We start from the raw sequence: 23,190 nt of genomic DNA, 5'->3' as shown, positions 1-23,190 counted from the left end.
GCACGTTCCCTTGCGTGACGGTGGATGAACCGTTGTTTTCATTTGCAGACAGCTCCAGGTGAAACACTGGATGATGGGCAGGGAACTGGTAGCAGGCCTGTAATGCTTTAGAATTTCACAATGAGGAGTGCCATCAATGCGATTGAAAGCGGCGGCTCCACGCCGCCTCGCTGAAAGCGGATGGGATGACGCACACATGGTCTGAACCCCGGTTGCCACGGAATGAAACGTGCAAAATCTGACGGGACAAGCTTCGCTCGGATATGTTGTCGGCTTTGTGGCATGTTTCGACACAACTGCCTGAGGGACCCAACAGGCTTAGGGGACGCTCTACCGTCAATTCCAACCTAGTAGTGAACGACACGATACCGCCCGTTAGCCCGAATTATGAAAAAGGCTAGACTAGCGACAAAGTAGACGAGAGATGTCGCCACCCGCGAACAGTGTCGCACCCACCAGATCTTGCATGCATGCCAAGCTGCCGACTGCGCAAATCTGCGGCCCCGGGTCGTTGAGATCGTCTGGTGAGCATGTAGTCTTACCTCACCACCACGGATCTCAGTGAGATACTGTTCCATCTCTTCCAGTTCTGAGATGCTAGGGACTCTCAACTACAAGTGTGGCCGCGGTGAAACCCGTGCTACCCCCTACCCACCCCACCAGAAATTTTCGGGACAGCAGCAAACATAAGCGGGTGCCTGAGACTGCCAAGTGAACCTCGCACAACCGGCAGGTAATAATCATCCAAACCGGAGATAGTGTCGGGCCCGTTGGCGCTAACGGCGGAGATTCAGATCTGCCTCGTTAACCATCACTGCGATTCAGTGGATCCCGAGTCTGCTGTCTTGGCGCGGTACTGCACTAGCCGTGATCTCATCGTCGAGCGACGTGGCTTCAACAGACCGCGTCTCTGTGACAGAGCATACATGACACGCTAGGACAGCAAGGTAAATGGTGCTGACGGTCGGCTGGGGCTTACTCAGCTCATCAGTGATTGAGCAAGCCACAAGGATGTAGGGGACGAATAGTGCACGTGCATCGGTCACGTCCGATAGCAGCGAATGGTGGGTTCTGTCCAGAAGTCTAGTTACTAGAGACTAAGTGAGATGGACGTTCACAGACTAATGACACTGGGCTAATATATAGGAAAGGATAGTAATGCAACAGTCACGGACGTGTCGAGTTGACGACGATACTCGAGGAATAAAACAAAAACACCTGGACGTACATGGTTGTAACAACATATGGAGGATGGGAAGGGTAGGAGGAGACATAAATCACTTGGTGTGGCGCCGTGGCGCCGTAATTTGGCCCAAACACCATACGCATCTCCTGCATCAGTTTACGCTGGGTAATAACTGTGTAACGAGACGCTGCCACAGACGACGGGAATGGCTGCCTCATCCTGCTGTGATCACTCGTGCTAAAGGCCGTCTTAACATTCTAGGCAATTGAGACAGATTCATCCCTGGAATCGCAGCCATGGGTGACAGGGTTATATACAATTCGACTCGGGGTGCATAGACAATGGGAAAGTTGATGTTGGTAAGAGCAGAAGATTGGCAGCATCTTCGTGTGGCATCGGAACGGTGCCTGTCATCCATATGACGATTTGTTTTGAAGTATGTTTGCCAGCCAGGCACTCCATCCCCCGCCCCACATCTCTGCAGTTGCCATGGCGGCCTGTGCTCCCTAGCGCGTGCTCAGCATGTTGCATATACGTCAATTTTTATCTGTAGTTGAATTCCAGCTATTGTTATTCCTTGTCTATTCCCGTGGGCCGGATTGAATCTCACCTGAGCCAGTCCGCCGCACTCGTCGTCCGCCAACACTGTGCCACCCGGATGGTGTACGACAATGCTTTTTGCAGGTGACGCACTGAACCTCTGCTTAAACCCCCGTCGTCCTCTTCCAGTATTGCCCTCTCAGAGATTGGATGTTCAGACGAAGTGGTGGCATGAATGATACAGCTTCCGGCAATAATTCTTGATAATTTCAGCGACTGTGGCGGCACGGCGTTCGAATCGCTTCCACGCGGAGTCATGTAGTGCATTCAATTCTTATGCATTCATTCTATAAATCCACAGGAACGTTGGCTGGGGTGTCAGCAATATGTCTGTGGAATCTCATATACTCACATTACCATCTGGTGGCACCACCACAAGCCTTCTCAACAGCCCTTCTTCTCTGGTACATGCTGAGGACAAGCTTCTTGAAGTATGCCTTTGGAATTTCAAGCCACACATGCTGTGCTGCTTCCCAGAGCTCGTCCAGGGTGCGTGGGGGAGGGGAGACCATGGCTAGATGGCGCTTGAGCTCAGCCCATGCATGCTCAATGAAATTTGGAGTTAGGTGGAAAACCATGTTCAACCCTTGTTTATTCCACTCTGGACAACAAATCTTGGCCTTGTGGACAACTGCATTGTCCTCAATGATACCAGAAGTCGCTCCCCAGCCCCTCCAACGTGACCATGGTGAGTTGCTTGCGAAATGTGTGAGGAGACATGGCAGGGGGGAAGGTGTCAGACTTGTCCTTGAGCTCCTTGAGAGGGCTTCTTCTGTTGGCATGCACAACTCGCTCAATCTTGGTCTTGAATGCCATTGAAACCTTCTTGGGGCATCCCTTGAAGTTGTCAGTCTTCATTGGCGAGCCCTTGGCATACCTGTGCTTGAATTTGTAGATGGTAGGGATGGGGCAGTGGTGCTTCTTGGAAACAGAGTGTGGGGACATGTACTGCACATCTGCGCTGATTGAAATGCGCTCTGGAGTTGTGTAGCGCTTCCCAGGCATAGTAGATGATGTTGAGAGTGTCTGTGCAAGAGAAAAAGTGCATAGCTGCTCTGGTTGGCCAGAAACGGCGGTCCGCGTGCAGGGGATCGAACGCGCAAGAATCACAATTATCAAGAATTATTGCCGGAAGCTGTAGATTGAAAAACTACCATTGAGGTGGTTTGTGCTGTTGTGGGACATGCCCACGGCATGCTGAGACGCGCATCGCGTACTTCTCGCGTCTTCCCAGACCCGAGGAGTAGGCGATACTCGGGTGCAATACATGTAGAACATTAAAAGCAGACTAGACGCCGTCCAGCTCGATGCAGATGTTCTAGCAACTAGTCATACCACAACAAAGATCCAGATTCCGTGTGCTCCTGACACGTAGCATGTATTAAAACAAATTTTATAGGCGGAAAACCCGGCGGCGCCTTGGGCATCCAGGTTGAGAGATTGATTATCCATACGAGTCCCGACTCTCTAAATCGCGTCGTAAAAGGGGGTGTAAAATGGTCCAGAAAGTAGACCGCCCAGTGCTACTTGCCAATACGTCCTCTTGCCAAACGTCGTGGCGCCACATTCAACACTCGGTTGGGTTTCGGCCCTCGTCAAAGTCGTGGCGCTGGGAGAACTATGACGTGTTTGGGGCTGCGAAACGGGACGTTATCCAGATCGCACCAAGATCCACCGTAGCCGAACCGCGCCGAGATGCTTTATCCGCGCTGTTCTTTCACCTAAATCCCTCTTATACGACTCCTGTCAACACCTAGATCCATCATAAGCGAGACAAGGCCAAACTGTATTTTCCCTGTCCGGATTTCCTACTGCAATTGACTGGCACTTCTCCCGTTAGGGCTCTGTAATTAAGCCGCTCTAATTATACCAAGCGCCGGAATGGACGTGACGTGAACGCGACGTGCAAAAGACTCAAACGAGATGTTGCTGGAATGTGAAAGTGTCTCAGAATGTTGGCGCCATACCGCGGCAAGCGCACCAAGCGTGTTGGATGACCCAGCCGCTACGGATAATCCAAGTGATCCTAGTCAGCTGGAACAAAAGGTCTAGGCTGCGATCGAGGATGATCATCACATGCCCAGCTGCGAATGGATGCTCGATTGGTCAATGCATGGTGGTACAGATTTTGTCCTGTGGCCGTCTGCTGTCGTGCGACATGCCACCTCATATCATACAATGCGCAGCTCACGCTAATGAGGCCGGAGCCAGTCTGGTAAGTGCGACTGATCTAGGTCCGGCGACCGTCTCTCGCGCCCATGTCGTCCCACCCCTCAAACTCCTCGTCCACATGGAATCCTGCGTGGCGGTAGTACTCCTCGTTGAGCGTCGCGCCCCACGCCGCACCGAGCGGGTTCACGCCAGAGCGCTGCTGCCAATGGTCGTGCTCGGGACACAACATGTCGCGACTGCACGGGAAGCCCTGCCCGAACCGCATGTCCTCCCACATGTCGCCAAAGCGTGCTTGGTCTGCCGTTAGCGCCGCCAGACAAAAGGACTCACGCTGTCCGTCCACCCACTGGTGGAGGAGGCCGCACTTGCCCTCGGTGGGATCGAGGAGCTCGTCCGGCCCGTCGTCTGCTTGGTCGGCCAGGAAGCGGTGGCGGAGCGCCTGTGCCGCCGTGAGGCGCTTCGTGCTATCTGTGTGCAGCAACTTGGAGCACAGGTCGAGAGCGGCGTCGATCGCGAGGATGTGATCCAGAGCTTCCTCCTGTGTTGGGTGCGGCTGGTGCGGAGTGTACAGGTGCGGATTGAGTCGGAGGATAAGAGACGCGAGGGACTCTGGTGGATCGTCGAGCGTCGGCACATTCGAAATGAATGTGCGGTCTGATGTCAGCGAGGTCATGTCGGCGCGTACGCCTAGCACTCACTGTGAAGCATCGAACAGCGCTGCATCGCGCTGCGGCCGAACAGCCCCGCGATCTCCATTAGAGCCTCAACGTCGTCGCTGGAGTTGAAAACAGGAAACTTGTGCGAAAGGATTGACAGGAGGATGACGCCTGCTGACCACACATCTATCGCAACGGTCTGGTCGGGACACTTGAGCAGCACCTCGGGCGCGCGGAATCCACGCGTGCCGGCGCGGTTCGTCTTGACTGCCGGTCGTGAATCCTCCTGTCTGAAGCCGACCTTGCCTTCGCCCGCCTTGGAGCGCTTGCGCGCATCGTACACTGCCTGCTCGATGACAGCTGTGTCGGCCGTCTTGCATCGTTGACCGTGGAGATTGGCTCTGGTAGCAGGCTCGTGCTGACACGTCGCCTTTCTTGGAGGTTGATAGCGCTCTGCGAGGCCAAAGTCGACGAGCACGCCGTGCCCACTGTCGTAATCGAACAGAAAGTTAGCGGGCTTGACGTCGCGGTGGATGATGCCGCGGCCGTGGATGTCCTTGAGAGCTCGTAGCAAGCACGTCATGTATTCGCGGATCTTTGGCGGATCCATCAGGCGGTAGAAGTAGCGGAAGTCGTCGCAAGCGTGGAACGGAAGGACGATGACGACCTGATCCTCGTCGCGAAACGCCGTCACTAGCGGCGAAACGTTCCGGCATCCGCGCAGGTTCTCAAGGATCGATAACTCGTTCTCGACGCGGGCCGGCGAGCTCGTTACGAGGATCTTCTTGAGCGCAACTTGGTGTCCAGCTTCCTCGTACAGTTCACGTACGTCCTCTGTGTTCTCATTGCCGGTCCAGTATTGGTTGTCGTGCATGTTGTGCAGGCTGTCGTGCGCAAGATACACCGAGGAGAACGTGCCCTCGCCCAGCCGGTCGACAACGCGGTAGCGGTACTGTCCGAGAGTGGGGTTGAATAATCCCTTGACCGTGTATATGTCTTGAATGTCTCGCTTGACTGCTGTCCGCTCGAGCCACGGACGGTGGTCCATCTCGTAGTCGTCAGAGTCGCCCGAGTGGTAGCTCTCAGGGTCGTCGTCGTATTCTTCTTCGCTGGACGCCATTGGCATATCTGGTGTCGTCCCCTCACCGGATGGAGGTTGTGATATCCGGCAGGATGACCCAGCTTCTGTCGGTTTGTCGCCTTCCTCGGCGCTCTCGAGCCAGAAGTTCATGTCGACGTCTTCTTCTGGCGGCTCCTTGATCGTGTCCTCCTCGATGTACGGTTCTGTAGCCACACTCCCGGGATCCATACCTGCTGGTCCTGCTAACCTGGCCGTATTTTGAGACAAGGTTGACTCTGGGCTGCCGGCACGGCTGTTGGGTTTTGTTGTCGCGGCTGAGGCCGTTGTTGTTGTGTTGAGGGCTGTGGAGCCTTCGAGGTCTGCTCCCATCTGTTCTGAGAATAGGACGGAGGTACCGGGTTCTCCAGTGTCGGATGTGGATGTGTGGAATGTTGTGTTGTTGCCTGTTGGCATGATGTAGATGATGGTGATGATGATGGAGGAGGGGTTGATGTTGATGTTGATATTGAGCCCAATACCCAACCAAGTAAGGGGTATCCAGACCAGTCGCGTCTGATCAAAACACAATCAACCCAGGGCAACAAAGTAACTTAAGCAAGGGCAGGGTAATCTTCATTTGGTTCCGATCCACGCGTCGCGCACGAGCGTTCCACGAGGATTAAAATGGAGCTCCACAACGGGCGGATCTTCTCCGGCACAAGAAGCGGGATCAAAGCGGATACGACCGAAAGCTTTGCTTCAATAGTTTATCCTTTAACAAATCTCATACAAGTTCCATCAACACCACCCATTACTAGCTTACATAGCCCCCTCACAACTCCCCGCCTCACCTTCCTCCCATCCCTCACATCCCCCTTACATCCTTGACTCTTGTTGTTACTCTTTTCTTCCAGTTCACTCACCCATCATCCTAACCATCATGTCCACCCCAAACTCTCCTAACCACTGGTCGGGCGTCCTCAACTCGGCCCTCGACGCAGTTGGTAACACCCCTCTCATCCGCCTCGACCGCATTGCCAAGGCCGAAGGGCTCAAGTGCAACCTTCGTGAGTCTCCGGACGCGCTCACCCCGTCGTCAAACGCGTCTGGGCATTATCTGACTTGGCAGTCGGGAAGGCCGAGTACTTCTCTGTCGGCGGCAGCGTCAAGGACCGCATCGCAAAAGTGAGCAGAATTTCCGAGCCAAGAGTCCCCGATATCCTAGGCTTGGCGTTGCACCTGAAAGTCTCGCTAATATCGCAGCGGATGGTCGAGCACGCTGAAAAGACGGGCGTACTGATCCCGGGCCAGAGCATCGTGATTGAGCCCACGAGTAAGCTACTTATTCGCGATAAGGCAAGCACTGACCTTCAGGTGGCAACACCGGTATCGGCCTTGCTCTCGCGTGCGCGATCAAGGGGTACAAGTGCATCATCACGCTGCCGGCTAAGATGTCGCTTGAGAAGGAGGTACTCCTGAAGGCTCTCGGTGCTGAGGTTGTCCGCACGCCGACGGAGGCCGCGCACGATGCGCCCGAGTCGCTCATCGGCGTTGCCGAGACTCTCCGCGACAAGATTCCCGGTGGCGTCATCCTTGACCAGTACACGAACCCTCAGAACCCGCTCGCCCACTACTTCTCCACGTACGGCGAGATTGCTGTGAGTAAGCCAGGCGAGGAGTCCTTAGCGGACGTGCGCACCCGCGCCCTGTGTGTCCCTTCCCCTGGATGAGAAGCGAATACTAACGCGATAGTACGCGCTCGAGACGTCCGACCTCCCCCGCAAGGACATTGCGCTCCTCGTTGCGGGCGCTGGCACTGGCGGCACCATCTCCGGACTGGCCCGCGCGATCCGCGACGCCGAGAAGGAGAAGAACGACGGCCACAAGGCGTACATCCTTGCTGCGGACCCCGAGGGCTCGATCCTCGGCGGCGGCGATGTCGGCCAGTACCAGGTCGAGGGGATCGGGTACGACTTCTTCCCCGACGTGCTGGACCGCGCGCCCGAGCTCATCGACGAGTGGATCAAGTCGAACGACACTGAGGCCTTTGCGGCCGCCAAGCGCCTGATCAAGGAGGAGGGTCTCTGCATCGGCGGGTCTTCTGGCACCGCATTGGCGTCGGCGCTCAAGTGGCTCCGTTCGGAGGCTGGGAGCAAGATGGCCCAGGACCCCGATGCCAACGTCGTCGTCATCCTCCCCGACGGTGTGCGCAACTACATGTCCAAGCCGTGGTTCCTGGAGGGCCAGACGGGAGGAAGCGAGTTGCACGACACGATCCGTGGCATTATCGGCCGCGACCTCAACGACGCGTACAACACAAAGTCCAAGGGCAGCTCTGGTCTCAACACCAACGGCACTGTCAACGGCACCCACTAATTGCATGAGGCCGTCCTAGGGGCACTCTCAACGCCGTACCCCTAACCGGACCTCACCGCGACAAGGCATATACCATATCAATAGCGCATTTGTTGACCACTGGCGACGACGACGACGACGACGAGCATCCGGGAGCCACTCTCAACGCTGTGAGCTCTCGAAGTAGTATTGTAGGCATCTTTGGGGTATCTGTATTTGTTGTGACATTTACCAAACCGAGTCGGGGCGAGGGAGGTGTGCCAGGTGCTTTCGAGGTCCGTCAGCGAGCAGAACTTTTCACCATCGACACGCTCCGCAAATTCTCTTGCTTCGCTATCGCTTTCGCTCCTGGCATCACTACAAGGTTGACAATTCCGCGGACGAGATAACGGTTTATCGGCTGCCCCGCCAATTTCCCACGTGGTAAATATATCTCGGCTTTGTGCGCATGTCAGCTCCGACTCGGAGTCGAATGCCTCCACTCGAATTACTCGAACTCTTCGAGAGTCGTGAAACCTAATCTCGACTCAAAACAAGAGGCTTTAAAACACGCCGGCTGGCTACAGTCTCACCTCTTCCTTTTCCAACATGTCTATCGCCCGCACGACCCTCCGTCTCCGCGTTCCTGCCCGCGCGGCGCGCGCCTACGCCACGGCTACCAAGGTGGGTCAAATTTCTGGGTAGTGGAAGAGATAGGGCGGCTGCGATGGACGCCGGCAGCGCACGCCGGCTTGAGTATGTGGCATTGAGCCTGTTCTCATACACATCCTTGGTTATCACTTTGCGCGCTTCCCTGCCCTGCTGGTTTAGCTCGCGACTCGCTACGCTCGCCGCTAACCCCAGCCCAATACCGCGTACACCGCCGTGTCGCACCCCGACAATGCGACGCCCGAGCCGACCAAGGCCATGATCCAGGAGCAGAGCCAGTACCTCCTCAACACGTACGCGCGCCCTCCGATCCTCTTCACCCAGGGTAAGGGGTGCACGCTCACCGACTCTGCCGGCCGCGAGTACCTGGACTTTAGCGCGGGCATTGCGGTCATGGCCCTTGGCCATGCTGACGCCCAGCTGAACAAGGTCATGGCCGACCAGGCAGCCAAGCTGCAGCACGTCTCCAACATCTACTGGAACGAGCACGCTGGTGAGCTCGCCAAGGCCCTTGTCGAGGGCACGCGCAAGGCCGGAGGCCTCGGTCTCGATGACACGACTGGGGCTAAGGTGTTCTTTGCCAATTCGGGCACTGAGGCCAACGAGGGCGCGCTCAAGTTTGCCCGCAAGTATGGCAAGGACATTGGCGGCGAGAGCAAGACTGGTATCGTTTGCTTCAACAATGGGTTCCATGGCCGTTCTATGGGCGCACTTAGCGTGACTACCAACCCCAAGTACCAGGCTCCGTTTGCACCGCTCATCCCCGACATCCGTGTTGGCAAGTACAACGACGCTGATCCCGCCACGATCGCGTCTCTTGTCGATGAGAGCGTGTGCGGCGTTATTGTCGAGCCTATCCAGGGCGAGGGCGGTATTGGCACAGCCTCCCCCGAGTTCCTCACTGCTCTTGCTAAGCGATGCCGTGAGGTCGGCGCAGTACTTATCTACGACGAGATCCAGTGCGGTCTCTTCCGCACTGGCGACATGTGGGCGCACTCTGCCCTGCCCAAGGAGGCGCACCCCGACATTGTCACCATGGCCAAGCCCCTCGCTAACGGCTTCCCTATTGGCGCCATCCTCGTTCGCGACCCGGTTGCCGAGGTCATTGGCGTCGGACACCACGGCACCACATTCGGCGGCCAGCCGCTTGCTGCTGCGCTCGGCGTGCATGTCCTCCAGCGCCTGAGTGACCCTGCCTTTGCCGAGTCCCTCAAGAAGACGGCTGCCCACCTCGACGCCCGTCTTTCCGCCCTCCCGGCCATGTTCCCTAGCTTGCTCAAGGACGAGAGCCGTGGCCGTGGGCTTATTCGTGGTATCCCGTTCAAGAACGAGAAGGCGCCTGCGGAGCTCGTCCGCCTCGCTCGCGAGCGTGGCGTCCTCCTCCTCACGGCTGGCTCTGACGCCGTCCGCTGCATCCCGTCCCTTATCGTTACGCCCGAGCAGTGTGACCACGCCGTCAACGTCATGGAGAGCTGCCTTTCTCTTATGGAGAAGGACTTTTAGATCTTGGTTGTAGAAGCATAGGAGCATAGGATGTCATAGTGGCTAGCAGACGTGCTCGATTGCGGCTTTCCTATCGGCGCGCGGGCCGAGATCGCGCGCAACGCAGCGGTCGAAGCTCTCCATCATCATCGCGAAGAGCGAGCGCGACAGCGCCGCGTCCCACCGCCCTTTCGAGCTCTCGTCGCGGATGAACGCGTGCTGTGCCTGTACCTCCATGAACTGTCGTCAGCGGAGAGAAAGGGATGCTAGTTGAAAGCCGACGTACGGTGAGCGTGACACCTGCATCGTCAAACGTCTCGCGGATCAGCGTCCGGCCAGCACGGTTGACGTGGGTGTCCTGTTGTCAGCTATCGAAGCGACTCGACCTGACTTGCTTGCCGAACACGAGCGTCACCTCGCCCTTCCCCGCGAGGTCCCCTTTCTTAACGCGCGTCAGCGTGTCGTCCGACTTGCCCTTGCCAAGAGTTGCCGAGTGGATGCTGCTGTCAGTCTCCATCTGCGGTAGGGTAGGGTCAGCTCACTCGGTGGCGAAGTAGCAGAACGACGACAGGACGCGGGGGTCGAACGCGCACTGATGTGAGCTGATGGTACATTCGCAAGAGCTCACCCTCAAGGCCAGATGGCCTCCGAGGCACATGCCTGTCGCGGCAATGCGCCCGTTGCAGTTCGGGTGCGACGTCAGGAGGTCCACCGCCAGCGTTGCGTCCTGGCGTCAGCTAGTTGGCTAAAATGCGGAGCATACCTCGTCGTACGCATCGACCGTCTTCTCGATCTGTCGTCAGCTCTGTACGTAAACCAAAGGCGCACCTTGTACTTGTTCCCACGGTCTGTGCCCTCAGTATCGTATGGGATCGCCTCGGGGCCCTCGAACTCGTGGAACGACGAGGGAAGAGCAACAACGTACCCCTCGCTCGCGATGTTGCCAGCGAAGCGCTCGACGGGCCCAGTAACCTGGTAGATCTCAGAGAACACGACGCCTTGGGTCAGCTCGCTGTTCTATTAAATGAGCTGGTGCGGCCAGTCTCAAGGGAAGGTCAGTTCCAGGTGACTCACAACCAGGGAACTTGGCGTTGGGGTACTCTGGGAGGTTGGGCTCGATGATGTAAATGCGCATCTTGCCAGCGCGGCCATTGGCCTTGGTCTCCACGTCGCGGTACGAAGTCTTGATGAGCATGGTGAATGTTGTTGACGATGAGGGACAGTTGTTGCCAGTGATATCATTGCCGCCGGCAATGGTGGTGTGCGGTGGGCCTCCACCAGGTGATTGCCACACCGGCAATATCGCCATTTCCGCTCTTGGTCACCCCAGTAGTGGTCGTCATTCAGACATCCAAGTCAACCAACCATCAACAACCGCCACCACACACCCACCACCATGTCGTTCTTTGGGTTCGACACTGCACTCCCAGATGACCCCCGCTCCAAGGGCTCGGGCTTCCACGCACATGCCGACACGGATGCGTTCCACATGGGCGGCGCTGGCGTCGAGGAAGATCTCGCCATCTACCAGTGGGGCGAGGGTGACACTTCACTGCTCGATGGCGGCGACGAACTTAACGACGAAACGTTCGGCGGCTTCGATGACATTGGTGTGTGCTTCCCTGATGGTATGTTGACGTAGCCGCCGACTTCAACTTTAGTGCGGCGCCCGCGCCCGCGCTGGCGAACAAACCGCGCGTGGCGTCTACCAAGAGCCACTTTGGGCCTAAAGCTGTAGCGGACCCATTCGCAATGACTGAGGACGACTTTTACACGTCGTCGTCGCGCCCGGCACCCAAGAAGGTGCAGAAGCAGAAGAAGAAGGAGCCTGAGCCTGCTTGGGCGCACGCATCGCCGGCGAATGCGTGGGGCCAGCGGCCTCCACAGCACATCCCGAGCATCGACGAGATCGAGGCCGGTATGGCTGCCACGCGCGTCAGCGACAAGCGCGCGTCACAGCCCAAGCAGGTGATGAGCCTCGAGGAGATTGAGCGACAGCTCGTCGGTGCACCGCAGCCCCAGGCCATCCCGGTGCCGGGACACCAGCGCAACATGAGCCAACAGATGCCAATGGGCACGCCGCCAGCGCACGCAACCCCACCTCCTCAGCCGGGAAGCTACTCGCAGCAGGCGGTGCTCGACACGATGTTCCCTGACCTCCGCCAAGGTCCTCCTCCTCCACCAGGGATGGGCCCGTCGCCTGGCCCGCCTCCTGGCTCGCACCAGAAGTCGCCGGAGGAGATCGCCGCTCTCGAATCGCGCATCGCCGCCAAGATCGAGGGCATGAGCAGGTTCAACAACTTGATGGGCAACTCGGACAAGGACTTTATCACGCGCATCCAGCTGTCGCAGCTCGCCTCGAGCGATCCATACACCTCCGACTTTTATGCGCAGGTCTTCTCAGCTCTTAAGCGGCAGCAGGCTCCTGACGGGGCCAAGGGACCAAACATTGTGCAGGCCGCGCCGGGAATGGGCTTTGGCGTCGGTGGCCCTGCGAACCGCTTCGGCAAGATGGGCAACGCGTCGATGCAGCGCCTGGCCACGCAGGTGCGCAAGCTCGTCGCCTCGAGCTCGAAGCGGCAGGCCAACATGTCCAACGACGCGCTGCAGGGCGCTCTTGGCCGCGTGCCTGCCCGCCGCGGTGCACAGGCGGCCCCGCGTCCAGTCCTCAACGTCGGCAACTCCAAGGCGGTGCCCCACAAGCCCATGCAGCAGCTCAACACGAGCTCCTCCGAGACGCGCCCTGCCCTGACCCGCAAGCAGGTCATGTACGCTCTCGAGGAGCTGTACGACCTGGCACTCGACCTCGAGCAGATGCGCCGCGACGCACCGCCACCGACCGACGTGCCCCGCGTCGAGGCATGGAACGCTGCCTGCTCTGCCAAGGTCGATGACCTGTGGCGCACCCTCATGGTAATGGAGCCGCTCGGCGTCAGCACGCCGCACCCCTTCATCGCCCTCCTCAACCCGCTCAAGGGCCAGCGTCTATTCCCCCGCCTCCTCCGCCACCTGCCCCACAACCAGGCTCTCACCCTCCTCACGCTTCTGGTAGCGACGTACCCCCAGCTCGACGTCGTGTCGCGCGCACCGCCTCCACCCGTCGCCGACGCGTCCCTCCTCACTAAGGCGGACCGCCTCGACCGCGCCCGTCGTGAGGCCGAGACCGACAGCTTCCTCCAGTACGTCGTGCCGGGCGTCGACGCCCTCATCAACCAGTGCAACCTCGGCCTCGTGTCCGGCCTCCTCGGTATCTGCTCGCAGCGTATGGACCTGGGCCAGGTAGCGTCCACGCGCCCGGGCGTGGCGCTGTTCACGGCGCTCCTCTCGCGTGCGCAGAGCCTTCTTCGCGCACCACCAGAGTCCCTTCCCTCCGCCGACGAGATGGAACAGTGGACCAAGACGTTTGCGTTCTTCCTCTACCACGTGCTGCCGAACCTTAATGCGGCGTTCCCCAGCTCTGTGGCGCAGAAGGCAGCGTTCGGGCCAGGTGCATACCTCCTCGATCCCACGTCGCAGCTCGAGGGCGTCGAGCTCGAGCGCCGCGAGGCCGAGGCGTGGGGTTTCGCTGCGGCGCTGGCTGTGAATGCGCCCGAGGATCGGCAGACCGAGCTCGTTGGCGCGCTCCGCGACAAGATTCTCCACGCCGTCCAGGCCGCGCGCGACCCGCACACCAACCGCGCACGTGCCGAGCTCAAGCTGCGCAATGTCAACATGTTCCTGCATGGGCTGGGGCTGGACGCGTCCATGATCGAATAGTGCGAGTGCTCAAGGGCAGAGCCTGCGCCTATACCCCATCCACCAGCGCAGGAGAGAAGAAGAGGCAAATCCGTATCCAGTCAGTTGGTGTTTTCAATAGTCGATGTCACACATTAGCAGCTATATGTACATGCCCCGCGTGTCTACGTGTCTACATCCTGTCTGCCTCCGATCCTTCGTTCGGCACTCAACGATGATGCCTGTCGAGGTAGTCGAGCCCGCGCATCTTGCAGTCGAGCATACCCCGCCGGTCTTGGTGGACGAGGAGATTCTCGAGGCTCTCAGTGACGGCCTCGTTCTCGGCGCCCTCGTTCCACTCGTACGGGACCCACTTTTCCTCGTCCTCGCGCGCCTGCATGCTCCACATCTTGGTCCGGAAGTCCTTGATCGATCCAGAGCCGTCGTTGTTTGGGTCGTCCTGCGATCAGCGGCGAGCGAGCGAGGAATGGAGGACAGCCTCTAGTGCGAGTCGAGAGTGAAGATTCATGCTCCAACCGACAGAGTGTCCACTTTCTGCTGGCAAGCAAACAGCGGCCAATTCAACACTCACCAGGCTCTTGGGCAGGTCCTTGCGTTGCGCGACCTTCTTCTTCTCCTCCTCCTCGACAGCACGGGGCCGGTTCTTGTTATCGTAGTCGTCGAGATACGCCAGCGACGTGCGAAACTGGAGCATCCGGTTAATAGGGTGGAGGTGAAGCGCGCCTGGGGTTAGCGGCGAGTGTGGTTGAGTGGGTGTTGGGCTAGAAGTGAAAGGAGTAGGTTAATGAAGCTGTGGGAGACTCGACTCACCTTCATGCACAATACCGCTAAAGTACGTCCCCTCCTTTGTCGGCACAACCTCACTCCGAAGCCGCATCTTATCGCCCCACTGGATCTCCTTCTTCTTCTTCCCCTCCTCCCCATTAACTGTATTGGCCGGAACGAACGCGAGCTCGCGCGCCCGCTCATCCCGCCAAACCCCCGCATTAGCATCGACCGGCACCTCGACTTCGACCCGCCCGACCCCCTCTTTGACACGGGAGGTGATCCGCTTCCCGCGGTCCGCGGCCCATGTGGGAACGCGGAGGCTGCGGTGCTGCAGCGGGTATTGGAAGATTGCGAGGTTCTGGGCCAAGGAAGGGGAGATGTAGACGGGTAGGCGGGCGACGACTTCGTCGTCCTCGTCAAAAGGGGGAAGGGGGGGAGAGGGAGGGGGGTTGACGGGGTCGAGGTACGTCTCGGTCGGCGGGATGAAGGTTGAGCTTGGGCCTGGGGCGTCGTGAGGAGGGAGGGCAGAGTCGGCGGGGATCACGTCGCCGCCGTACTCACTACCCTTGGGTGAGTCGAGGATCGAGTCGGCGACCATTTCGACGTCCATGGTGGATGGGCGGAGGAGGGGGGTGGTTGTTGACAAGGAGAGGGCTGGAGTTTGACAAGGGCAAGTCTGGGCTATCGATACCGGCTCAGATCAAGAAGAACCTGGAGTTGGTCAACAGTCAACAAGGTAAGTCAAGTGGATGTTGTTGAGGTTCAGTCTCACGCGCCGAATTTCTGAGCAGACATGACGCACGACGGAAACAAATCCGAGGTTGTGCTGCCCCACTCCAAGTGGCACGGGGATGTGCCTCTTGCGTCCTGACATCTCTCCGTGGTCGCTCTCGGTCGGTGCTGGCCACTACTGCACTCCACGACACAATATCCATCCCGCGGGGGTGCCTGCACCGCACCCGCTCTATCGACACAATACAATATCCTAGAATACAATATAGAAGCCGCCTACTGCCCTACTGGTACATATCTACTGGTACGGCTTTTGCGGAGTCAGTGGCATGTCGTTGTAATAGTGCTTTGGCGCGTTGCGGTCCTCACCGAGCGCGTACCCGTCCGCCGCGGCACCCGATCCGTCCGCCGGATCATTGTACCGCGCGCCAGGTGGTATGCGAGGGAGCGTGTTGCCGCTCTGTCCCGACCTCACGCTGCCAGAGTTTCTGAACCCGAACCACTCGTACCATTCGCGCGTGCCTACAGCAGCATCCTTGACCTGCGCGGCATCCGTGTTGTCCTCCTGCAGCTGGGTGAGGGGGGATCCTCTGCCGCCGAGCGCGAGGGCCATTGGGTCGGGAGACGGGGGTTTGAGACGGGACGAGACTTCGGTCATTTGGTGCGCGCCCTCGCTCTTCTTCTTCGCCCACAGGTTGTTCGCTAATGGGAGGAGAGAGCGGCGCGTGTGGGCCGGTGCTGGATGGTGGATGTGGCTGCCCGACGAGCCGAACGACGATGTCGACTTGAACGTGTCGCTGCGCGAGACGCGGTTCCAAACTCCCGGATGGGACATGGGTTTGTGTGGCTCATCGACTAGGGATACAAAGTCCCACCCCTTGTCGCGTCCAAACTTGTACCACGGCTTCTTGTCCTGCCACTGGTGCTTATCGTTCCTTTTGCGGCGTCTCCCTCGCGACCAGATGAAGAAGCACGCCAGCGTTATCAACAATAAGGCAAGAACGCTGCCGACCGACGCGCCGACAACGACCGCCGTGTTGTTCTCTTTGTGCCCCGCCGCAGCGGTGCCCGTGGCAGTCGACGTCGCGGTACCCAGAGATGACGACGATGTGCCCAGCGTAGGCTCAGCAATCTCGCCGAGGGTGGCGTTGTTCACGCCAGTCGTTGCAACCAGGTAGTCAAACGACAGCCGGCCCTGCTGGTTGATAAGCTGGACGGTGTGCGGCCCGTCCGTCAGGCTCGACGTGTGCCACAGCGTCTGATTGTACGTGCGCGGTCCACCAGAAGCGTCAAAAAAGCCCTGTGACACATTGTCCAGGCGCACCTCGAACGTGCCCGCTTCTCCGCCGCTCAGCCCAAATACCCACACCACACTACCGCTAAAGTTGATAGTGGTGTTTGCGCCAGGTTGTGTTGTCCACGAGATGGAGCGGTTGTAGTGGCGGTCCGCATTCCGCAGTTCTTGCTGGTACTGCGTCTCATTGATGTAGTTGCTCTTGCCCTGCTCGAGCATGTTCCATCCTTGACTGAGGGTTACGGTGCCGTTGGCCCATGCCGAGTCGTCGATAGTAGTGTTGAAGGTGTTGGCCTGGACCAGGCCGCCGATTGTGCCGCTCATTCCGTCGATGCGCGCCCATGTATCGTTTTGAGTCATGTTCTTGCGCGCGAGCTGGAGTTGGAACGTGTGCCTGCCAAGCGGGAGCCCGACCACGCCCGCTGACAGTGGCGTCGCGGACGACGGCGGAGCAGAACCGTTGACAAGGAGCGTGGTCGTCCAGTCTGGGGTTGCGCCGCTGACACCGGCGCCAGCACCTGGTCCGGACGCGCCGGCATCTGGAGCAAATGCAACATCAAACACGACTCCAGTTCCTGTTTAGAGTAGCGTGACGTTTTGGTTGAGTGTTTCGGTGTTTGAGATTCGTCAAGACGGAAGGGTTTGAAGAAAAGGAAGATGGCCGATGGATGGGTCAATATAAGGAACAGGGAGTGGTTTGTCGCAGGCACAGGGGTTCCAACCCGAAGAAAGACAAAGTCAGCCTCAAAGAAAAGCAAGACGCGTCCCTAGCTCGCACGACCACTGCTTGTGCATGTAGAGCAGAGCAAAGCGAAGCAAAGCAAAGCAAGCAAACAAGTATACTGGTGGCGCTTGGACTCTTGGACTCACCAGTAAAGTTGAGGCCTACCGTGGCGTTCTGGGCGGTAGTGACAAACCCAGGGTCTGTGCCATTTGTGCGCGTCGAGTCTCCGCCCGTCGCGATAGTCGTGTTGTCACCCTCAAAGTCGGACTCGCTCATCCACCCCTTGTCGACGGCGCAGGCACGACATGGGCTGTACTGGAGGAGTGGTGATCTGAGAGGTGGAGGGAAAACGGGGGTTGGCAAGTCCAGCACAGCAGTCGTGTAGGAGATGTGGAGGGCATGGAAGCGTGTCGGATGACATGCCAAGTGGACACGGACGTGTCAGCGTCCTTCTCCTGACTGCGCTACAAAGTCGCACTCACCCTGCTTGGAGGTATACCTGAATCATTGTGTGTGGTTGCGTGGGAAGTGGACAAGGCCAAGCAGGTTAGGTTGGACGCTGGATGCGTGTGCGCTGCGCTGCGCGCGAGTCTGCGTGTCGCCAGTATAAGCGGATAGAGCCAGCGCGGCTGGCTGTGTGAAGGGGAGGCGCTATGCCGATGCCAAGAGATGAGGAGATGAGGGGAAGGGGGATGAGGGATGGGGGAATGAGGGCTAAGCAAGTCGGGTCCGAAGATAAGAGGTGAGGATAAGGCACTAGAAGTGCAAGTGGAAGATGGACACAAGGTCGGCGCTGGCGAAGCGAGGGAAGGAAAGGTCGGCAAGAAAGAGAGGGACAGCCAGTGTCGATAGAGGGAGAGATAGGAGATGACAAGTGAAATGGAGATGGTTGACAAAGGATGTGGTCAACTGCCCAACTTGGTATGGGTACAGAGTGTTGCTGGGTGAGTTGTGGGTTGTGGTGGGTTGTAGTGGGCCATGTGCTATAACTTGGCAACTTGGGCACGGTCGTTATGTTAGGTCGTCTGGGCAGCTAGCTAGCCATGGTTGGAGTAGTAGGCACTGTTCAGTTACCCCTCAGCCCTCAGCTTGCCCGCAGTTACCCCAGTTACTCAGTTTCCTTTAGCTTTCTACATCTCAAGAGGGGGGCCGGGGGGGAAGAGTACGGCATTTACGGCAACCACTTACTTTAGTTGGACCTCTTTAGCTCTCTCAAAAGCTCTCCTAGTCTAAAACTATTTTTGGGTACTGTAGTTTTGTTACAAACAAACTCGGCCCCTAATATGACTCAATTATGGCCTTGTAGTGGTCGTCATGGAACATAACAAATACTCAGGGGTTGAAACCGGGCACAGGGGATGCACACTTGAGACTCAATCATGACCCTGAACCCCTAGATATCAAACGCACACCACGGTCAATCCCTTGACAACCTGTTTTGATCATGGTTGCAGTCAGAGGACTCTAAAACAAACTACACTCTACACTGGAAACATCCGACTTTGGTATTCAAGTCGTAGGTTGGAGACGCAATGGATGCCAGAAATCTCCGAGTTGGCTTATGACTCTGTAGGAGACGTTGCATGGCGCATGGCACACGTAATGCTGACGAGATGGACACAGAGTATATGCAGATAGTAGGCAGAGATGTAATGTGCTTACCCAGAGTATGCAGTGTGGGAACAATGCAAATACACCAGAGTCTAATGTCATTAGCCCGTAGTCGTAAGCTCCAAAGCTACTAGTGGCCCAAAGTTTTGCGGTTCTGAGCTTTGCTTTAAAACCCAACTCTGCGGAATCGGCGGAAAACGATCAAGTAAGCTTGATGGCTGGAAGCCGGTTAGAAGCGGGACTGGCTAGCTGCGAATCCCAGGGGGGCGAGTAGACATGTATCTAGACATGTAGTCATGTAAACATATGCGGGAGCGGGAAGGAAAGCGGGAGCTCACTTGGTCGGTTGCCAGTTTGGACCGGATTGCTGATACGAGCTACAGAGGGATCCAGTAACATTATGAGAACAGCTTCGAAGCTCAATTCCATCGGAGATGAGATGGTGTGCGGCTCAAGAGGTTAGATAGTATGATATAAGAGTAATGTAATGTGAGTTTGGAGCTTAACCTGCGCAGCCTACCTGCCTTGAGCTGCTCCAATTGTCGTGGCCACTGGAGGCACGGATCCAGCTGATTAGTATCTTGGAATCCCTCTTTTCCACAGCCTCTGCACCCATGTACCCAATAGGGGACGCGGAGCACACTGCATCCCCAGATAGATGTACAAACGGCCCTGTCGGCATACGTGCACACCGACGAGCCAAAAAAAAAAACATACTGTAAATTACACAATCAGCACTAGCGCGCCTCGTTCTCCCTGCTGCTGTGCTCGCCTGCGTGATGCCCAGAGATATCTACTGAGACGTCGCCCGACAATGCCGACCGCTCCGAGCGCTGCGAGTCGAGCGATCCTCGCCCAGATGCACCGCCGCCATGTGATGGCACGTAGTCCGGGTCGACAGAGGGTGGGTCGAGGTGCAGCAAAAGGTTCAGGACAAACTGGCACTCGTAGCCCGAGTTGGCAAACGCAGCCGAAAGTGACTCATCTGGCGTCCGGAGGATGTTGGGCGCCAACACCAGCGCGAGGTTGCGTGGCGTCATCTTGGTGATGGCAACAACCTCTGGATCGAGGAAGAGCTGGATGAACGAGATGACGAATAACAAGACTCTGCGGTTGTGGTTCGGCAGCTTCTTGAGGAAGAGAATCGTATGGTCGACGCTCCTCGACACCTCGAGTGCCGTCTCGTACATCACTGTAGGGATCAACGGGTCCTCAAGCTCTCGTAGCCACATCTTGAACAGCGACGCGACGACGTGCGGATCCGTGATCCCGCTGAGTTGGTATTGCCCGCGGTCGATGCGTGACTTGAGGTGCTGTATCACATCATTATCCCCTGGCACGCGGAATATTCCTTCCGACTCTGTACCGCCCAGCGCGAGAATGCCGTCCGCGAGGAACGGCAGGATAATGGGGATGCGCAGTTCGGGGTACGCGCCCTCTTGACGCTGCATGATTGTCTCGAGCGTCTGTGCGTATACGGACGGGTAAAACGCCGCGTCCGACGCGTGCTCGATCTCGGCCGTGCTCAGAACGCGGCCACGACCGCCTTTCTGCGACCAGGTATCTAAGCGAGTAAGGCAGACTGCTGTCAGCTGGGGCCGTCGTCACTGAAGCTTACACTTGGACATGACGCCAATACCAAAATCGGTGCGCTCCAGCTTGCCTATCAGGAATGAGCGGACAAACGGCTCAAACGACTTGGATGGCCCGAACGCGGAGACAAACACGCAGAACAGCTGGAAGCCAAGCACCGTACTGTCGTTGTCCGGGTTGCGCGTAAGCTGCTTCATGAGCTGGCAAAACAACTCGTCGCGCATCTCGACTCTGCCAACACCCAGTTGAATCATCCAGCGAATCTCCTCGAGGATGACCGTCTTCTCATCCTTCGCATCGTTCGGGTCACCGGGGCGCGACGTTGAGCGAAGAGACAGCACGGACGCGGTGGGAATGTGCTGCAGTCTAGCGTCCGTGACGTGCCGGTCGCGGTCACCCATGACATGCTGGATGACTTTGAAAGTCGTGACCGCGTCCTGTACGGATGACCTGGAAAGCACCAAGAGTGGCGACGTGATCGGCGCGCGCTGCCACTCCATGATCTGCTCGAGCGACATGCGCTGGCGCAGCACGCCGGAGCGGCGGCTGGCAAAATAGCGGTCCGCAAAGTTGTCGGTGGAGAAGTTCTCGAGGTTGTATGCAGCGGATGTGGGGGATGCAGGCTGGAGGACGAGGTTGACAGGGTCATTGAAGCTCCCGTCATCCATTGACGGGGAGCCCGGGGGTGACGCCACAAAACCATTCGAGTTTGAAAGTGCGGGAGAGTGGTCGGTGTGGTGAGTGGTGCCGCCGTTGGTGAGAGATGGGCTGCGGTCTGGTGTCTTGAGGTTGGTCTTGCTCAAGCGACTGAGAAGACGTCTTCCACGACGCCTTCCCCACCAGCTGCCCTGCTGATCGTGTGCCGGGCCCGGGGGCCGATCGGGCATGGGCGCGTCGTCTGGGATGGGCGTCAAGGGTCCGCTGGAGCTCGCCGTCGAGGTCGCGATGGGGAGAGAGAGTTGCTCGCGGTGTCCAGACGACGAGATGGCAGGTTGGATGGAGCTGGATGTAGAGACAATCGTATCGCTTTCTGTCGAATCGCGGTGCAGGGATGGCGGTCGCGAAGAGAGTTCGTTGCGCTGAGCTTGTTAGGGCTTTGGTTCCGATCAAGGTTACCCACCTGCATCAATCCCAGCGGGATAACAAAGGCGTCGCCATCCGGCCGATTCCACTGTGTCACGCAGGTTAAAGTATCTGACAAGTCAGCCAGCGCATGGATGGGTTCCTGTGTTTGTTCAACGCACTATAATAATAGCTCTGGTTGTCGCGCGATGGGTCTGCTAACTCCCACCACTCTCCGTCCGGGGAGCGAGGCACACTGCAGGGTCAGGACGCGTTCTGCATTGCATACCGGGGCGATCAACTTACACAAATGCGCCAACAGGCGGTTCCCAGCTGCACTGGCCTAGGGCGGTAAGCGGTACACTCCGACGCGTCAATGATGGACAACATACCTGATGCTGGACACGCAAAGAAGACATCGCGGGTCTAATGCCGTTAGCCTGGGACTGCTTGGGGATTGGTTTGCTTCCCACACTTACCAATGGGTCCGCAATGGTGACCCAGAACTGCATACTCCATGCCATGGACGGGTCGACGCACTTGCTGAGCGCTTCGCGGACGTCGATTTGGTGGGTGGTACTGCCGTTTGAGGTCTGACGCTTGGGCCCCTCTGCCAGCTCATCTGGGTCCTTCTTCGGTTGAGCCGTAGAAGGCGGTGGGGCTAGGGCCTTGCCGCCCGCATCTGGCGCAGAAGCCATGAGGGTTGCGAGAAGAGGGAGAGGCGTGGTGGGGGGGTGGGGTGGCTTTCGGTGACCGTTGAGGATGCGGCCCGCGGCGGCCTTGTGGACCAAGCCCTTGCTTGCGCGTGGATGGTTGTCGTCGTCGTCGTCTGGGGAGGATCCGCGGCGCAAAGTGCTGTTACGATGTGGATAGCTCGACGGAGGTGGTGGCGGGGATGCGGGAGGGGATTGTGGGGGATCGAGAGATGAGAGAGGAGATGAAGACACAATGTGTGGGTGATCGATTGCCAAAGTGATTGACACTGGCTGCGTCGGGAGATTCTTGCCACTGCCGTTGCCGGCACTTGGCGCCACGGTTGGCCGGATGGAAATTCGGTGGCGCAGCGATTCCGCTCGGGGTAACAGTGTGGAGCGTCGGGTCTGGGCGACGAGGGATAGTGCCGAGGGCGTTTGAGAAGGTGTGTACAGGTGTGATATGGGCTTTGGTGATGGCTTGGAAGAAGCAGATGACATGGGCGCACACGCAAAGCAGGAAGGATGATCAATGGATGGTGCAGGAGAGGAAGGTGCTGCAATTGAGGTTGAAGTGACGCGTGGTCGACGAATGGCCAACGCACTCGTGACGGACACCATAGGATCTTTGCTCCCACAGAATCAAACCAAACCACACCAGATCAGCCGACAGCCTGCCTGACTGGCGCTGTGAAACGCTCCGACTTTGCAGCGGCAGCTGATGGCGGGGGCGGAGATGGCGATGGATGGGGAAGGGGCCAAGTGGGTTTTGGGCCCTGGCGGAATGCCGAAACAAAAGCAATAATGGGGAGGGTAAAGG

General features: G+C 58.0%; 8 protein-coding genes across 8 annotated transcripts; 3 read left to right on the top strand and 5 right to left on the bottom strand.

Moving 5' to 3' along the window:
* Positions 1–4,016: 4,016 nt before the first annotated feature.
* Positions 4,017–5,923, bottom strand: CDC7 (uncharacterized protein; the record flags this gene model as incomplete). The annotated part of the gene is made up of 3 exons (XM_060603977.1): positions 4,017–4,255; positions 4,289–4,612; positions 4,657–5,923. The coding sequence occupies 3 exons, from the start codon at positions 5,921–5,923 to the stop codon at positions 4,017–4,019; spliced, it is 1,830 nt and encodes a 609-aa protein (XP_060453315.1).
* A 691-nt stretch (positions 5,924–6,614) lies between these two features.
* On the top strand, positions 6,615–8,050 carry CYS4 (uncharacterized protein; the record flags this gene model as incomplete). Its single annotated transcript, XM_060603966.1, has 5 exons — positions 6,615–6,741; positions 6,804–6,859; positions 6,938–7,007; positions 7,049–7,332; positions 7,427–8,050. 5 exons carry the CDS (start codon positions 6,615–6,617, stop codon positions 8,048–8,050), a joined length of 1,161 nt encoding a protein of 386 aa, XP_060453314.1.
* Positions 8,051–8,617: 567 nt separating this feature from the next.
* ARG8 (uncharacterized protein) lies at positions 8,618–10,180 on the top strand (the record flags this gene model as incomplete). The annotated part of the gene is made up of 2 exons (XM_060603955.1): positions 8,618–8,692; positions 8,873–10,180. 2 exons carry the CDS (start codon positions 8,618–8,620, stop codon positions 10,178–10,180), a joined length of 1,383 nt encoding a protein of 460 aa, XP_060453313.1.
* A 42-nt stretch (positions 10,181–10,222) lies between these two features.
* YDL086W (uncharacterized protein) lies at positions 10,223–11,354 on the bottom strand (the record flags this gene model as incomplete). Its single annotated transcript, XM_060603944.1, has 8 exons — positions 10,223–10,399; positions 10,446–10,517; positions 10,551–10,659; positions 10,702–10,751; positions 10,788–10,886; positions 10,923–10,952; positions 10,988–11,157; positions 11,234–11,354. 8 exons carry the CDS (start codon positions 11,352–11,354, stop codon positions 10,223–10,225), a joined length of 828 nt encoding a protein of 275 aa, XP_060453312.1.
* Positions 11,355–11,555: 201 nt separating this feature from the next.
* On the top strand, positions 11,556–13,915 carry PAT1 (uncharacterized protein; the record flags this gene model as incomplete). The annotated part of the gene is made up of 2 exons (XM_060603933.1): positions 11,556–11,769; positions 11,802–13,915. The coding sequence occupies 2 exons, from the start codon at positions 11,556–11,558 to the stop codon at positions 13,913–13,915; spliced, it is 2,328 nt and encodes a 775-aa protein (XP_060453311.1).
* A 187-nt stretch (positions 13,916–14,102) lies between these two features.
* Positions 14,103–15,272, bottom strand: CcaverHIS019_0107620 (uncharacterized protein; the record flags this gene model as incomplete). Its single annotated transcript, XM_060603922.1, has 3 exons — positions 14,103–14,333; positions 14,466–14,617; positions 14,705–15,272. The coding sequence occupies 3 exons, from the start codon at positions 15,270–15,272 to the stop codon at positions 14,103–14,105; spliced, it is 951 nt and encodes a 316-aa protein (XP_060453310.1).
* Positions 15,273–15,692: 420 nt separating this feature from the next.
* CcaverHIS019_0107610 (uncharacterized protein) lies at positions 15,693–17,920 on the bottom strand (the record flags this gene model as incomplete). The annotated part of the gene is made up of 3 exons (XM_060603911.1): positions 15,693–17,263; positions 17,559–17,743; positions 17,895–17,920. 3 exons carry the CDS (start codon positions 17,918–17,920, stop codon positions 15,693–15,695), a joined length of 1,782 nt encoding a protein of 593 aa, XP_060453309.1.
* Positions 17,921–19,760: 1,840 nt separating this feature from the next.
* CcaverHIS019_0107600 (uncharacterized protein) lies at positions 19,761–22,376 on the bottom strand (the record flags this gene model as incomplete). Its single annotated transcript, XM_060603900.1, has 7 exons — positions 19,761–20,605; positions 20,642–21,695; positions 21,737–21,810; positions 21,861–21,934; positions 21,985–22,021; positions 22,071–22,104; positions 22,158–22,376. The coding sequence occupies 7 exons, from the start codon at positions 22,374–22,376 to the stop codon at positions 19,761–19,763; spliced, it is 2,337 nt and encodes a 778-aa protein (XP_060453308.1).
* Between the last annotated feature and the right edge of the window lie 814 nt (positions 22,377–23,190).

This window comes from Cutaneotrichosporon cavernicola, assembly GCF_030864355.1.
Source record: "Cutaneotrichosporon cavernicola HIS019 DNA, chromosome: 1".
In the NCBI taxonomy this organism is placed as follows: domain Eukaryota; kingdom Fungi; phylum Basidiomycota; class Tremellomycetes; order Trichosporonales; family Trichosporonaceae; genus Cutaneotrichosporon; species Cutaneotrichosporon cavernicola.
This window is presented reverse-complemented; position numbering and strand designations above follow the sequence as displayed.